General features: G+C 35.3%; 1 protein-coding gene across 24 annotated transcripts in view; it reads right to left on the reverse strand.

Moving 5' to 3' along the window:
* DTNB (dystrobrevin beta) overlaps positions 1-17,667 on the reverse strand; it is a 266,778-nt gene that overhangs the window by 119,023 nt on the left and 130,088 nt on the right. For all 24 annotated transcript variants that reach the window (XR_008618857.1, XR_008618870.1, XR_008618868.1 and 21 more), the window contains exon 9: positions 8,339-8,463. Coding sequence is in view for 5 of the 24 variants with exons in the window: in XM_055089074.1 (XP_054945049.1) it covers positions 8,339-8,463 (125 nt within the window). In the remaining 19 variants the exon portion in view is untranslated. The remainder of the gene's footprint in view (positions 1-8,338; positions 8,464-17,667) is intronic.

Consider the following 17,667-nt stretch of genomic DNA (forward strand, 5'->3'; position numbering starts at 1 on the left):
ATGGGGACATATGTGTATGTATAACTGATTCACTTTGTTATAAAGCAGAAACTGACACACCATTATAAAGCAATTATACTCCAATAAAGATGTTAAAAAATAATAATAAAATAAAATATGTTTACAAACTTTTCTCCATCTGCATTACCACCATGGTAGTCTAAACCACCATCATCTCTCACCTGGTACATGAAAACAAAAAAATCCTAGCTGGCCTCAGCTTCTTCATCCTTGTCCCACTCCCTATTTCTACACAACAGGAGGTGATTTCTTAACATGCAAAATTCAACATGTCCCTCTCCTATCCAAAACCCTTCAATCTGGGATAATGTTCCAAATCTCAGGTGGCCTTTGCTTACCTCTGCAGGCTTCCTCTTGCTCTCTGTTTTCCTGCTTCCCCTCTGCTGGGAATACTCCTCCCGCTGCCCTCCATGTACCTAATCCCTATTTATGTTTTAGGCTTCACTGTAAATGTTATTCTTCACAAAACCCTTTCTTAACCTACCAGTAAGATAAAGACAGACTACGAGGTAAAGACATCTTATTAGACAATTACTTTATATAGGACAAATCTGTGATTTATATTATTTCTCAGAGTTTTCAAAGTGAGTATCAATTGTCAAAAGGAAGGCAAAATTAAAATTGCAACACAGTAAACAGGAAAATAATAGAGGTGGGACAAATGGCTCTCTGTTTTGAAAAAAATAAACTTAAATTCCTAGCTCATACCTGACAACAACAACAAAAATGGAAAAAATACAGAAATAAGAAATTTCTTGAAAGAGGTATTTTTATAATCTTGAAGGGAGAAAATTAATTTTAAATATGAAATGGAAGCCAGAAACATAAAGAAAAAAATTAACAAGTTTGACCATTAAACTAAAACTTCAGTAAGAAACTTTATTCTCTACTCTTAGAAACATCAAGCTTGAAATGGTCAAAGATATATACATTCTAGCATGCTCCCTTGTTTTCGAAAATCTGTGAGCAAATAAGCATGCTATGTAAGAAATAACTATAAAAGGTGAGCCTACTTGAAAAGTGTTTAATTAGTGGCCTAGTTCAATCAAGTACATTGGTCATCCAGTCCTTATTCCCAACTCTCAACCTCCTTGGTAGACGGCATTCATCCAAATCAGGATTACTGATTTTTAGTAAAACAAATAAAAGCAACTTTAAGTGTCTGAAAATAATACCTGCAATGTGTAAAGACTCCTGAAGTACAAGAATGCTGTCTATTCTTTGTCCAAAGAAGGGCCCTTCTAAATTAATATAGTGAAACAATGATTAAAACAATCATGATCCTATCTAAATGAAATATTTTGCTGACTTTAAGCATTCAAATGTAGGAGCTACCTTCATCTCTAAGTGGAAAACAGCAATCTTTTTCTTTTTCCTGATCATGATTAAGAAATGCAGAGTGGCCCACTCCTCACAATTTTCTCATCTATACTTGTAACCTTTTCCTAAGGAAGCCAGCCGAAAACACTGTACTTTATAAAATTGGCTTCTTCACTGTCACTCAAACCTATTTGCATGTAAGCAAAGAACTGTGTGAATACTGTTTGCACCTTGCATAATACCTGGAAGATCCTTAATAAATATTTGCTGAATGAATGGAAAATTTAAATTTCAGCAAGCATTAAGAATTGCTGTTCACATATTTATATTTCAGTTGTACTCTATATGCATTTTTGGATGATTAATAGTGAATTCTTAGCTTGTTATTCATATAGCTAAAACCATTTATGTTCTAATGAGGTGGTTCCATAATCCGATCAGATTCACAAGGAAACTTTTTCAAAAGGTAGATTCCAGGCCACCCCCAGAATAATGACTCAGTTGACCTAGAAGAGAAGTAATCTAGTATTCTACACTTTTAAAGCTTAGTGACCCTGGTATCGGCCAGGTTTGGGAACCACTGGTATGTGAATATATACATTAAAAAAAATCTGTTAAACACAGAACCTCAAAGTTGAATGCGACTTTAAAAGTTGTCTAGTCAATCCAAATAGGATTAATTACTCAAAATTTCATCAGAATACAAAAGGGAAGCTATCACTGCATTTTCTGAGTGGTCTACTATCTACATGGCTTGGGAATAATTCAGATTAATAAATACCTGAACTATAAAATTTGAGTTCTAGGTTATACCTAGTCTGGAAATATCTAGTAAAGTTGAATACACTTATGGTATACATTACTAGAGCTGACCAATATCTGGTTCTCCTCTCCTTCCTAGGTACACGGAAGATGATCTATACTTGAAGTTAGTACAGCTGTGAAGGAAATGACACGTGTCACCAAAGCACAGAAGAATTGATGTGAGGTCCCCACACGCTCTCTTCCCCAGCTGCAGTGACCAATGAGGCCTCGTGTTAAGATGGTAGAGCCAGAAACTTCAACTTCAACTGGTCTACCCGACCGTGGAGCATCGTCCAGCGAGAAATCTCCAGCACAACACTTCGCAAACCACTTTTGACATGTTTGATCAGTCACAGCACCTTCTCCATACACTTGCACAAATCTTTTTGTGAGTTTCAGCTGTGTTTTTACCTTTCTTGAAATAATAAAGCATAATATGCCAAAAATGTTGCTTTTTTTCTTCCATCTTCAATATTAAAGTGGCTACACAAAAATTCACCGATTTTGATAAGTCTTTTTTTAAAGGCACACTGATATGACAGCTGTCACATACAATCTAACAAAACTGTTTCAAATGAAGTTAAAGACGACTAAGTGCTACTAGAGCCATCTTATGGAGAAACCTAATGAACCTTTTGGCCCACCCAATATTTATAAAATAATAAGCTTACAGAAGACTATACAGAGCATGACCATTTATATAAAGTTTTAAAATATGTGATTTCAAGATGCATATACATCTAGCAAAAGTATAAACACATGTACAGAGTGATAGATACCAAATAAATGTTAGTGGCTACTCTTTGGGAGAGAGAAACGGTAATGGGATTAGGAAGGACACAGGAAACCACAACATTATCTACTATGTTTTATTTATTTTTTTTAAAAAAGATCTGAGGTAAATACAATAAAATGATAAGAGTCAATAAAGAAAAAAATCAGGTTTCAATTCTTAGCTCTCAGTCCTACACTGAATTCCTTACTAACAGAAACTAGAAATGGGGATGGCTTTTTTAATATACAGAGAAGAAGAAATCTGAGGTCAAGTTCATCCTGAGACAAGGGAAGTGGAAACACAGATGACCATGAATGCTCAGCAATTAAAGATGCCTGGTGCCTCTGAAAGAGAAGTGAGGGGCTGCATTAGAAAGAGGGGGATTAGTTGAAAGTCTGCCTGTGATGCAGAACACATCCACCTCCTCCACTGGACTCCCCAGCAGCACACAGTCAGATGACTACTTTTTTTCTGGGCTGGTAAGAAACTAGAGGTTACCTGCTAGTCTTCAGACTCAGGCACACCAGGGAGAGGTGTGCTATGAATTAAAATGGAGAGATTAACTGAAAGTCTACACTGAACTACTGGATTCCCCAACACACTTCTTCTGGTCAAGATGTACATAATCCTTCACCTAACAACTGTATTCTAGGTATAAAGAAATTCTTACCCAGTTCCATTTGGGAAACATCTGAGGCATTTACTGCAGCATTATATGTGGAGGCAGAGATCTGAAGGCAACCCAGGTGTCCATCCCAGGGAGAATGGATAGGCAAAACACGGTTCACATACCACTTGTGTAAACTTTAAAAAAAGGACATAGAAAATACCTAGTTTTCAAGAACAGGATGATTCCTTATTGTAATCAAAGGATATACAATAAGCACATTAGAATGGTTACCCATGGGGGAAAGGGTGACTAGAGTGGGATGTCACCCTTAAAATCCAGCTTACAATTTGTAAGAAACATACTGAAAACCTAAGGACACAGAAAAATTGAAAGAAAAAGGATGGGAAAAGTTATACCAGGTACGTACCTAGCAAAAAATCTTAAAAGATGTTACTAGCAGATAAAATATACTAGAGAACAAATAGAATTTTTAGGAATAAAGAAAGTAACTACGTAAGAATAAATTTTTAACTTCCTAGTGAAATATGTATAATTTTGAACAAGTAAGGCTGTAGAAGATTTGAGTAACATGGTTAACAAATTTGACTTAATTGACATACATTCATAAACTCTGTACCCAAGAAGCATAGAATAAACGTTTTCAAGTTTACTTGGAACATAATAAAAACTTGATCATATACTAGATAAGAAGCATGTCTCAACAATTTTGTAAGAACTGAATAATACAGAACATTTTTCAGACCAAAATGAAATTAAATTAGAAATTAATAACAAAAAGGTAACCAGAAAACCCTCATATGTTTGGAAATTAAGAAAGTATACTTCTCAAAGAAGAAACAACAGAACTTAGAAAATACTTAGAATTAAACAATAAAAAAATTATATAACAAAATTTGGACATTACTCAGGTAGTGCTTAGAGAAATTTATAGCCTTAAATGCTTAAATTTGGGGGAAAAAACCTGAAATGAGTAAGCTAACCATATCTTTAAATAAGTTAGAAAAAGAGTAGCAAAATAAACCCAAAGAAGCTTTAACAAAAGAAATAATAAAGGATGGAAATAAATGAAATTTTTTAAATACAATACATACAATAAAAGAATCATCAAAACCAAAAGTTGGTCCTCTTAAGGCCTAACAGATTGGACAAGCCTATGGCAAGATTTTTCAAGGGAAAAAAAAAAGGAAAAAACTATAAATATGTGAGAGTAGGAATGAAAAAGATGTTAGCACAGATACTATAGATAAATATTATAAACTTTGTGCCAATAACTTTGAAAATTAGATGGAATTGACAAATTCCTACATCTATAAAATGTTCCAAAGTGGCTCAAAAAGAAATACAAAATGAAAATAGTCTTATACTTTTTTTAAAAGACTGTTTATTTTTAACTATTAATGGAATTAATAGTTAAAAATCTCCCCACAAAGAAGGCTTAAGGCACAGATAGCTTCACTGGTGAGTTTTACCAAAAATACAAGGAGCAAATAATTCCAAACTTAAACAAGCTCTCCTCAAAAAATATAAAAAGAGAGAATTCTCCTCAACTTTTTGAAGACAGAAAACTGGGCAAACTTTGTCCTAAAAACAAAACAAAAAAATCAAGGGAAATTACAGGACAATTTAACTCATAAACATAGAAAAAAGCTAAACAAAATATTAGCAAGTGAAATCTAGCAGTGTATTAAAGGTAGGGTCAACTTATGTTTATTCCAGGAATGTAGGGTTGCTTAAAAAACAATTAATGTAATTCACTATATTAACAGAATAAAGAAACTCAGGCTATCATCTCAATGCAGAAAGTCTTTGATAAAATTTGACATCATTCATGACAAAAAGAAAGCACTAGCAAACTAGGAATAAAAGGGAACCTCTTTTATCTGATAAACAGTTTCTACAAAAAAACAACAACAAAAGACATGCTAAAATGAATGCTGAAAGTGTTCTCTTTGGTATTAGTAAATAATGCAAGAATGCCTCTCAAACCATTGCATGCAATATTGCACTGGAGGCTCTAGCCGGCATAATAAAACCAAAAGAAAAAAAATGAGTATATTTAAAAGCATAAAGAATGGGAAGGAAGACAAAAGGCAATCATTATTTGCAGGTGATATAATGATTTACAGAAAATCCAAAAGAATGTGAGTACAAATTGCTAGAATTATGAACAAGTTACACAAGATGACTACATAGTGGATTAAAATACAATAGCAACGTGCGTGTCCATACACCAGCAACAAACTGTTAAGAAACATAATTCAAAAGAGATACCATTTGCATGACTGTACACATTTGCCAAAAATCACTGAATTGTACACTTAAAGTGGGAGCATTTTATTGCATGTAAATTATATCTCAAAATAACTGCAGAGAAAAAAGGCACCATTTGCAACAGCAGCAACAAATGCAAAGTACACAAGAATTAATTTAACGTGTACAAGACCTTTCTGAGGAAAAATTATAAAGCTTTACTAAATGGCACAAAAGGGTATTTAAGTAAATGGAAAGACATAATGCATTCATGGAATGGGAAGACTTAATATTATAAAGATGTCTGTTCTTCCCAATTTGATCTTTAGATTCAATAAATCTCTGATCAAAACTCCAACAAAATTTTATGAGGGACTCAATAAGCTGATTCTCAAATTTATATGAAAGAGCAAAGGGCAAAGAATAGACAAGACACTCCTAAAAAAGATGACTTAATCCCTTACAGTAATTAAGATAGTATGATACTGGCATAGTGATAGACATTTTGACCAAAGGAACAGAATAAAGAGCCCAGAAACCAGACCGTGCGTATTTGCAAACTTCATTTATGACAATGGTGGCATTGTAGTTAAGTGGGGAAATGATGGATTATCCAAAAAATGGCATTGAGACAAGTTATTATTCAAATGCAGAGAGAGAGAAAACTGGATATTCCACAACACACCACACACAAAAATTTGTTCCAGATGAATTAAAGACATATGTAAAAAGGACACCTTCAAAGCTTAAAAAGAGAGAGAAATATCACTACAATGTTGGAGCAGGCAAGGGTTTTGGTTTTTGTTTTTAATTCAAATGAAAAACACTAACCAAAAAGGGAAAAGGTTAACAAATTTAACCAAAAAATGGATTACACACAAATAAGTAAAATATACTATGGAACACAGCGGGAGAAAAGCCTATTTTTTCCCCAGGAAGAAGAAATCAATGGGAAACTGAAGGAAAAACCACCACAAAAACAGTACAAGAAAGTCAGTCCAGTTATAAAGTCAACAGGCACACTTTTGAGCAATCTGTGGTATATAAGCAAGAAGATCCCACTGAACTCTGACGAGAACAACTGCACAGGGATTGTGACACTGGAACTAAACGAAGGGTACACAGAATGAGAGCACACTGCTTGACTTTGTAATGAATGGAATTAACTGAAAATGCTGTTATTTGGTTTTCAACTTTTAGATTGAGCCCTTAATAAATCTCAGAAGACTTAGTTATGATCATAGGAGAGAAGAGAAATAGTATCAGCTTTGATAATATAAAAGTAATAGCACAGATGACAGAAGTTAGGAGGCAAAGGGAGAAGGGAGAAGCAGACAGAAGGTTAAAACTTCCTTCGTTTACATAGTAGAAGTCAAAAGAATTTACAAGAAATAGAAGTTTAAAAATTACATTCAGGAGTACAAAGGTAACTAATTTTTAAAATGGTGATATAATTATGAAAAAATGAGATGGGTTGATACGTAGAGTTATAAATGAGGTTGATCCCTTACACCACAGAAGGAATTCAATAATGTCCAAAACGGATAAGCCAAGAAATGGTGCTCTGAATATATTATTTAGCGATATGGAGGTACCCATTAGGAGATCTAAAAACCCAAACAAAGCACAATGAAACTGGGGAGGATGTGCTGCATTTCGTTATACGTATTGTTGTATTTTTTCTGTATTATTGAATTTTTAATCTATATGTATTATTTTAATAAATATAAAAGTTTTGAAAATTATTGAACGAAAGAGAAAGAAAAGATCAAGAACTCTAAGAGCTCATTTAATCAAACTATGTAATTTGAGCCAGGTAAAAGAAAATGGATGTCTACTGCAACAGAAAAACTTCTAAATACCTGAGTAAGACTAATAATCAAAAACCTACCAACTTTATCTAGCAGAGTACACTTAATATCATTATTTAATTCAGAGGGAAGAAATCAGTTTAAAGGCTGAATCTTATCCTTCATTGTTTCTCCTCCTCACTTTTCCTCTTCATTTCTCTAGCTTTTTTGTTCCCCTCCAGCTTTCTTTTCTTTAGTAAGAATATTTAACTGAAAATAAAAATAAAACACTAGTTTTATTTATAGAGTTCAGTCTTGTGGTTCCTAATTTTCTCTCAATACAAAAAGAGCAAATTAGGTTGATTTTCATTTCCATGTGGTCTAAACTAACTTTTAAAATCTCTATGGTCATTAACTGTTGTAAAGAAAAGATCTCTACTGCTGATTTAAGTGAAGAGCACAAATAACAAAAGACAACCTTGTTAAACCCAGCACACTAATTACTCTTAACGTATTAATTTTCTGAAGGGGACCGCTACATAACTTAGGCTTCAGGGCTCAGGAGCTAGGTTTCCATGCAGATATCTATGGTGATTTAAAGAGCTGAAAGCTTGAAGTCTTAAGATTCCCAAAAGTAAAGTAAAAACCAGAAGGTGAAATGTTCATGTTAGGTGATATTCGGTTTTGACCCAAAAGAATTCAGCAAGGTTTTCATTTCAGTATAATCCACATCTATCATATACTTACACTATATTTGCAAGGTCAAGTGGTTTCTCTGGTTGTTCAGGAAAAACAGGATGCGGAGGTTCTCTGGTGGGTACACACCCCAAGGATTTACTAATTGCATGGCTCAGCTTCTTTGCAGGGGATTTCTGTGCCAAAGTAGAAAATATGGAAATAAGGAATTGAATTTTCAAAAGAATGAAACAGAATTTTAACTTAGGGACAAGAGCTGTAGAAAATATCTTTGCAAATACAAACTAAGTTGCATTACAGTCACCACTACTGAGCCTTGCTGAAAGGAACCTATGGCTGTTTCAAGGGGTTGTTTCAAGGTCGTTTGTGGCCCTTCATTTCTGTCCTAACTCCCTCATTTCTACTATGCAGTCACACTATCCAGTTAGTGTTAACTTTCCTTTTGAACATCTCTGTGTGCCCTTTGCAGGAACTCCCTCTTTTGATGCTTCTGGATCATTCTGGTAAGATGTTATAGTTAATTCCCTGATCAGAGTCAGAAATTTTTGCTGGACTAAAATACTAAAAGTTTAAGATAATGCTGAGAGCTCACGGCTCTTGAATGTTAGCAAATTAGCTGACTAACCCACATCCCCCCAAATATTAAGAGAATATTCCCCAGATGAACATGAAACAGAACATTTGGTGTTAAGGGTCTGGCTATGTATACAGATACAAATGAGTGCACTCACATACACAGGCGGCATCAGATCTGTGACTCTAAATTATGATATGCTGAAGGTACAAAAATAAGTGGGCATACTAACACATTTCCTGGGAAGGTAGAACAATACACACTAAATCCAAAGACTAGCAGGCCTAAGGTATAATAGTAAATATGCACAAAAGTAAACAATATGCCACGACTAAGATATGTAGAATATGAAACCCATATTTAAAGGACACTTTTAAAAAATTAATTAATTTGCTTATTTATTTATTTATATTTTGGCTGCGTTGGATCTCCATTGCTGCACGGGCTTTCTCTAGCTGCAGTGAGAGGGGCTACTCTTTGTTGCAGTGTGCAGGCTTCTCACTGCGGTGGCTTTTCTGTTGCAGAGCACAGGCTCTAGGCGTGCGGGCTTCAGCAGTTGTGGCACACGGCCTCAGTAGTTGTGGCTCGCGGGATCTAGAGCGCAGGCTCAGTAGTTGTGGTGCACTGGCTTAGCTGCTCCACAGCACGTGGGATCTTCCTGGACCAGGGCTCGAACCCATGTCCCCTGCATTGGCAGGAGGATTCTTAACCACTGCACCACCAGAGAAGCCCCCCAATTCCCTTCAAATAATACTGTTGTCTGAGATTTTCTTGGCAGGATACTAGTTGCAAAAAAGTTTAAATATTTCATTTTTCTGCCTCTGCAGTGTATTACCATATGTACTATTTTAATTAGAAAATAGACCTTGTTTGCAGCTGTGTGTCTCATCAGTAGCACATCTCCACTTAACTTTCACATGCTGCCTACATATATTTTAACAGAAAATAAGCCAAAATCTATTTACCTTTAAGACTATATAGGGAAAGTTACTTAATACCTTGTTTATAACAGACTGAATAATACCATTCTCTTCAGAAACTTCATATATTGGCTCCAAATCATCTACCACCATCCCCTTCAACACATTAAATTCTGGGGGAAATCTATATGTAATCTAATTTCCTGAAAATTATATGAAGCTACACAAAGCAGAAATTCTGAACTTCCCCACAACTGCTCTCCACCATCCCTTTGCCCAATGACTAGCTGTAACATGACTCTGATTCCTCCTCCTCTGCTCCATCTTCTACACTGCCCCAGACATCATGCAGTCTTCTGCTTAAAATCTCGCAAAGGCTGACAATCATTTATAGACTAAGATCTAAATCCACGCCATCACAGCTCCCTTAAGAGCTTTCATATCCGGCTACCCCCTCTGTCCTCACCTCTCACCTCACATCAGCATAAACATCAAGCTGCGCAGTTAACCCCATGTACCATGTTCTCTTGGATCTCTGTAGCTTGGCACGTGCCTTTCTGAGATCTCCCTTTCCCAATCTATTTCTCTTTAAATTTTCTGCTCATCTCTCAAGGCTGCTAATTTGCAAGCCTCCCTTCCCCTCTGAAGACTTTCCTCGCTGCTCCGTAAGTCGGCACCCATCTTTCCAAGCTACCCACTTGCCAAGTACACATTTCCACTGTTGCACTGTTCCAATACTACGCTGCACTTTTAAATTTACATGCCTATCTCTGTTAGACCAGTGGTCTTGAAGGGTAGAATCTACATTTTATTCATCTGTGTATTTCCAGAACCTGACCTACACCAGAATATGTTATTTGAATAAATTATTTGCCTAGATGAATTTTCTAGATTTCTTTTTCCTGACTAAACCACATAAGCTTAATTTTTTGAGAGTTATGATATGAGTAGGAGACCATCAGAGGACACCAGAGAATATCTTAATTCACCTTTACAACTAAACACTACATGTGTAACCCAGGTACTCATTTCGTGATTTTTTGCTACATCTGAGAACCACCTGGGCCATTAACTCATGCAGTCTATGTGAGATGGATTATAATAGCCATGAAATCACAGGTTTCATTGCGTATATTTTACCATAAACATTAAAATAAGACTGTTAAAAAAAATGTTTCCCTTTGTATCACCTAATATTCTCTAGCAGCATGCTTGTTGTGCTTTCAAAAATACTGCTCCAAGTCAAGGTTTAAGATTAGATCCCATTTCAAGTCTCAAAAAGATAGAAAGGTAAAATCAATACATCAAAGCCAATTCCACGTAGAGTACATCAAGAGATGCTTGATATGTATGGGAAGGAGAAAAAGACTGGAAATAAACATATATAGGAATTAACTAAGGGCTAGGATCAAACCAAAAAGAACATTATCCTGAAAATTTAAAGATAATGCATTCAATTAGGTTGTCTAAATAGGTAGATAAATGATTTCCTTAAAAAGACCTCAACGCATGAATTACAATATGGGCCTAAAGTGATTTCATTGTGGAGCTACGTTAGGAAACTAAGATTAACTAAGTGTGTGAGCAAGAGTTCGAAAACCACTCTAAGTGCCAAGACAGGGACATTACCTCTTCTGGCTACTCGGCCCCTAGGACAATGCCCAGGACTTGGTAGTCAGTCACTAAGTATTTACAGAAGTGCAGGGAGTGAGGGAGGAAGAAAAGCAATCCAGGTGTAGGGACTGGTGACTCCACACTTCGTTTAAGCCACTAGGCCAGAGATGTTCTGACAGGTCTTTGTACCTTTCCCCTCACTTGAACCCTCACACTGATATACGGGGAGGCCTTAACCTAGAAAATTAGATCTCCTCCAAACCCTCTTAGGCAATGATTTTCAATCTTTGTGCATTTTCAATACCTTCATCCACTTTACCTAATTTCAAAACATTTCCTACCATCTCTTAAAAATATTATAGGTTACATAATTCAAAAAGAGACATGTACCACAATGTTCATTGCAGCACTATTCACAATAGCCAGGACATGGAAGCAAACTAAGTGTCCATCAACAGATGAATGGATAAAGAAGATGTGGCACAGATATACAATGGAATATTACTCAGCCATAAAAAGAAACAAAATTGAGTTATTTGTAGGGAGGTGGACGGACCTAGTCTGTCATACAGACTGAAGTAAGTCGGAAAGAGAAAAACAAATACCATATGCTAACACAGATATATGGACTCTAAAAAAAAAAAAAAAAAGGTTCTGAAGAACCTAGGGGCAGGACAGAAATAAAGACGCAGATGTAGAAAATGGACTTGAGGACACGGGGAGGGTGGGGAAGGGGAACCTGGGACGAAGTGAGAGAGTGGCATTGACATACATACACTACCAAATGTAAAATAGATAGCTAGTGGGAAGCAGCTGCATAGCACAGGGAAATCAGCTCGGTGCTTTATGACCACCTAGAGGGGTGGGATTGGGAGGGTGGGAGGGAGATGCAAGAGGGAGGGGATATGGGGATATATGTATACATAGAGATGACTCACTCTGTTATACAGCAGAAACTAACAACATTGTAAAGCAACTCTATTCCAATAAAGATGTTAGAAAATAAATAAATAGGGCTTCCCTGGTGGTGCAGTGGTTGAGAGTCCGCCTGCCGATGCAGGGGACACAGGTTCGTGCCCTGGTCCGGGAGGATCCCACGTGCGCGGAGCGGCTGGGCCCGTGAGCCATGGCCGCTGGGCCTGTGCGTCCGGAGCCTGTGCTCCGCGGCGGGAGAGGCCGCAGCGGTGAGAGGCCCACGTACCGCAAAAAATAAATAAAGAAAAAAAAATTACAGGTTACATTAAAAAAGAATACTTCAAAAGTATATAAAATGTGGGTGTACAGTCTAAAAAGTGATAAAACAAATACCCATCTACCTACTATTCTGCCTGAGAAATATACCATTATGGTCACTTGGAAGACTGGCTGTGAGCCCTTATCTAATACCACCCACTCCCACCATACCCGCACCTCTCCTGGTTATCAGTATCCTGGATTTTGTACTAATCATTTCCTTGATTTTACTATTTTAGCAATTATGTACTATAAAAAATACATGATTTATTTAATACATGCTTAAAATCTATATAGATTTACGTATATTTTTTTTTCTGCAACTGGCTTCTTTTACTCAAAATTGTTACAATTCATCCATGTTGATGCATATGTTGATAAAATTCACTCATTTTTTCATGGCTTGATTGTATTTCATTGCTCAGTTACATCATAATTTATATATTTGGGTTGTTTCCCTTTGTTCCCTCTCAGTCACAATGCTGCTGTAAAACTTTCTTGTCCGTGTCTCCTGCTGGCCATGTAAAAGAATTTCCTAAGAGTGGAATTATTGGGTCATAAATTATACACATTCAGTGTTACTAGGCACTGCCAATTTGCTTTTACAAAGTGGTTACGCTAATTTCCACTCCCATCAGCTATGTGAGGGACTTCCTGACTCTACATTCTGGCCAACCCTTGTTACAGTCAGACGTTCTAACATTTGCCAATCTGGTGGGTGACAAATGTTACTGTGGTTTTAATTTGCAATTCCCTTATTACTAGAAATATTGAGCATTTTTTCCAATGTTTATGGGCCATTTGTATTTCTTTGTCTGTGAAATGCCTGTTCCTGTCTTTGGCGTAGTGTTTCACTGGGTTTGTCTTTCTCTTATTGATTTGTAAGAGTTCTTTATATTTTTGTATTTTAACCCTATAGAAGTTATATTTTACAAACAACTTTCACTTTAAGGTTTTTCACTCTATTGTTTTTAATGAATGGTCATCTTTAAATATATAGTAGTCCCAATTTATTAATCTTTTCTTTCTTATTTTGTGCCTTTTGTATCTTAAGAAATATTCCCCTCCCTGATGTCATAATGATATCCTCCCAGATTGTCTTCATTATTCCATAGTTTTTATCTTTCATATTTAAGTTTGAATCTACTTAGAACTGATTTCTTTGATAGTTATAAGGAAATAATCCAATTGTATCCAATATGGATAATCAGTTGCTTCAGGATCACTTAATAAACAATCCATTCTTCTCCTACAAGATAGATATTCTACTTCTATCCCTGTACCAGTATCATGATGATTTAATTGTTACAGTTTCCTCTTATCTTTTCAGGTAGTACCAGTGCCCCAAACTTTCATTCTTCATTAGGAGAGTCTTTGTTATTCTTGACCCTTCACACTTCCACTTAAATTTTACAATAAGTCTGTCCATTTACCGCAAAAAAAAAAAATCCTGTTGGGATTTTGATGGGAACTGATCGAATATATAGACAATTCTGGAGAGAACTGACATCTTCACATGTCAGTTCACACACTGAACATTCCTTTCTGTGAATATGTTCATCTCCTCATGTATTTAGCCTCTTTTTTTTCTTTTGGCCACACCATGCAGCTTGCAGGATCTTAGTTCCCTGACCAGGGATCGAACCCGGGTCCTTGGCAATGAAAGTGCAGAGTCCTAACCACTGGACCCCACTAGGGAATTCCCTTAAGCCTTTTTAAATATTTTTCAATAAAGTTATAGATTCTTGTTCATAAAGGATATATGTATCTGTTATTTATTTCTAGTTATAGATTTTATATCCAGAAACCTTGCTCTTTTATTTTTAAAAATTTTGGTAAAATACACATAACATAAAATTTACCATCTCAACCATTTTTAAGTGTACAGTTAAGTAATGTGAAGTATATTGGCCATTTATATATCATCTCTGGAGAAATGTCTATTCCTTTACCCAATTTTTTAATAGGTTATTTGCTTTTTATTGTTCTTAAGTTATAGGAGTTCTTTATATAATCTGTATATGAGCCCCTTATCAGATATATGATATGCAAATATTTTCTCCCATACCACAGTTTGCCTTTTTACTATGTTGATGTGTCCTTTGATGCACACGAGTTTTTCATTTTGATGTAGTCCAATTTATCTATTTTTACTTTTATTGCCCCTACTCTATTTTAATTCTAATGATTTGGAGATTCTTTCAATCTTTCTACATTAACAGTCATCATTAAATAATGATAACTTTGTTTCCTTCCAATTAAAATACCTTTTATCTCTTTTCCTTGTTTACTCTGCTGCTTTAGGACCTCCAAGAAAATGTTGAATAGAAGTGGTGACAGCAAGCCTCCTTGTTTTGTTTTCAATCTTAAAATCTTAAGATTTCAATCTTAAAACAAATACTCTTGACATTTCATCAGTAAATATAATGGATATTATGTTTTTATAAATATCCTATATGTATTAGGTTAAGGAAATTCTTCTACCCTTAGATTGCTAAAGTGCAGTGTGTGTCTGTGTGGATATGAGGTTTTAATCACTGTTTCACATGTCTTTTGAGATGATTATACAGATTTAATCTGTCAACTTATGAATATTGCTAAATTATAATAATCTATCTTTAATTGCTGGAATAAAACCAGTGTGATTATGATCTTTTGTATACACCACTGAGTTGAGTTTCATAATGCTTTGTTTAGGCTTTTATTTGCCTTCATTAGAATGGCTTGTAATTTTCCTTTCTTGTTGTCCTCATAAGGTTTTGGTACCAAGGTAGTTCTAGCCTCAAAAATGAAGTCAGAATGCTCATTATTTTTTCTAGAATCTGGGAAAATTTTATAATACTGGAATTCTTTTCTTTGAATGTTTGTTGAAACTTATGTAAAGTCACTCAGGCCTGGTTGTTTCCTTTGTATAAATATTTTAAGCTACTAATTCAAATTCTTTAATGATTATACTAATATTTGCAGGTTTTATTCTATCTTGAATCAGTTTTGGAAAGCAAGGTTGTTTTAGGAGTTTGTTCATTTCAACTAATCTTTCAACAACCAATGTACGGTTGTCTTCTTACCTTTTTGTTATTGATTCCTAGCTCAAATGTACTATAATTGACACTAATTCTTTTCTGGGACTTCATTTATGTGGTCAAGTTTTATGTGTTTGAAAAGAATGTGCAATCATTAATTGCTGGATACATTCGAATTTTCTACATTCTGTGTTTTTTGTCTAATGATTCTAACAATTGCTGAGAGAAGTGCGTTAAAATTACTCACTTTAATAATGTATTTTATGGGCTTCCCTGGTGGCGCAGTGGTTGAGAATCTGCCTGCTAATGCAGGGGACACGGGTTCGAGTTCTGGTCTGGGAGGATCCCACATGCCGCGGAGCAACTAGGCCTGTGAGCCACAACTACTGAGCCTGCGCGTCTGGAGCCTGTGCTCCACAACAAGAGAGGCCGCAATAGTGAGAGGCCCGCGCACCTCGATGAAGAGTGGCCCCCGCTTGCCACAACTAGAGAAAGCCCTCGCACAGAAACGAAGACGCAACACAGCAAAAATAAATTAATTAATTAATAAACTCCTACCCCCCAACATCTTCTTAAAAAAAAAAAGTATTTTTAATTTCTTATTGTGCATTTATTTTTATTTACACATTTTAAAGCTATGCTATTAGTTGTATATTTATGTATAACTGTTAATTTCATCTTTTTATCTTTTGTAAACTTTACTTCTGGTGAAGATTTTTTTATTGTAATAAAATATTCATAACATGAAATATAACATTTTAATCTCTCTCCTAAAACTAAAGATTTTTGCCCTGAAATCTATTTTCTGAGGTTAATATAGTTTCACCAGTTTTCTTTTGGTTAGTTCTTGGCTTGGTATGTCTTTTTTTTTCTTTTTTCTTACTGAGATATGCTAGACATACAACACTGTATAAATTTAAGATGTACAGCATAACGATTTGACTTACATACATTATGAACTGATTACCACAGTAAGAGTAAGTTTAGTGAACGTTCATCACCTCATATAGATACAAAATAAAAGAAAAAGAAAAAAATACTTTTTCCTTGTGATGAGAACTCATAGATTCAAGCAGAAACATAAGCGTATTAAATCCCCAAGAGAAGTCAGGAACCTCCTCTAACTCATTTAATGTGAACATTTTACCACTGTCTTAAGCAGCATCTGTACTCTCATCCTGTAACTTCAAATCCTTTAACTCTAACCATGCCCCAACTATATTGTCATAGTTGATTAGTACTTTAGCTGCATCTTATTTTAAGACCAATAAAATTATTAGTCATTATTATTTACATATAGTGCTTATTTAAATTTACTCGCATTTGCCAATTCTGCTGTGCACCATTTCTTCTTATGTTCCATTTCTTCCTTATTGCTTCAATTCATTTTTTCCCCAAAACATATCCTTTGTTAGTTCCTTTAGCAACGGTCTATTGGAGACAAACACACTGAGACTTTTTCTGAAAATATATATTCCTTCTTTGCTCTTTGATTAGATAGGTATGGAATTCTAGGTAGACCTTTTCATTCTATCCTTCAAATCTTTCAATTGCCTGTCACATTTTCCATTTCCCTATATCTGTGTTCAATATTCTATATCCTGGTTAATTTCCTCAGACTTATTTTCCATTCCCTAATTTTTGCTGTAGCTGTCTGTAATTTGTTATTTCACCCCTCCATTGAGCTTAACCTTATTATTTTTTATTTGTAGAAATTCAATTTGTTCCTTTTTCATCTTGACTTATTCCTTTTTGAAATGTCACTATTCCTAGACTTACTCCTTTAATTTTTAAAATGTACCATATTCTGAAGTCCTTGGCATACTAAAGCTACTGTTTGTTGTGTTTGCTGATTCTCCCTCATAGTAGATTGTTTTATAATTGAGTTTGCAATATTTGATGATAAGCTCACCTTTAGCAGAGACTTTTTTTTTTTTTTTTTTTTTTTTTTGTGGTATGCGGGCCTCCGTCTGCCGTGGCCTCTCCCGTTGCAGAGCACAGGCTCCGGACGCGCAG

The sequence above is a fragment of the Physeter macrocephalus genome, chromosome 12, assembly GCF_002837175.3.
Source record: "Physeter macrocephalus isolate SW-GA chromosome 12, ASM283717v5, whole genome shotgun sequence".
NCBI classification, from domain to species: Eukaryota; Metazoa; Chordata; class Mammalia; order Artiodactyla; family Physeteridae; genus Physeter; species Physeter macrocephalus.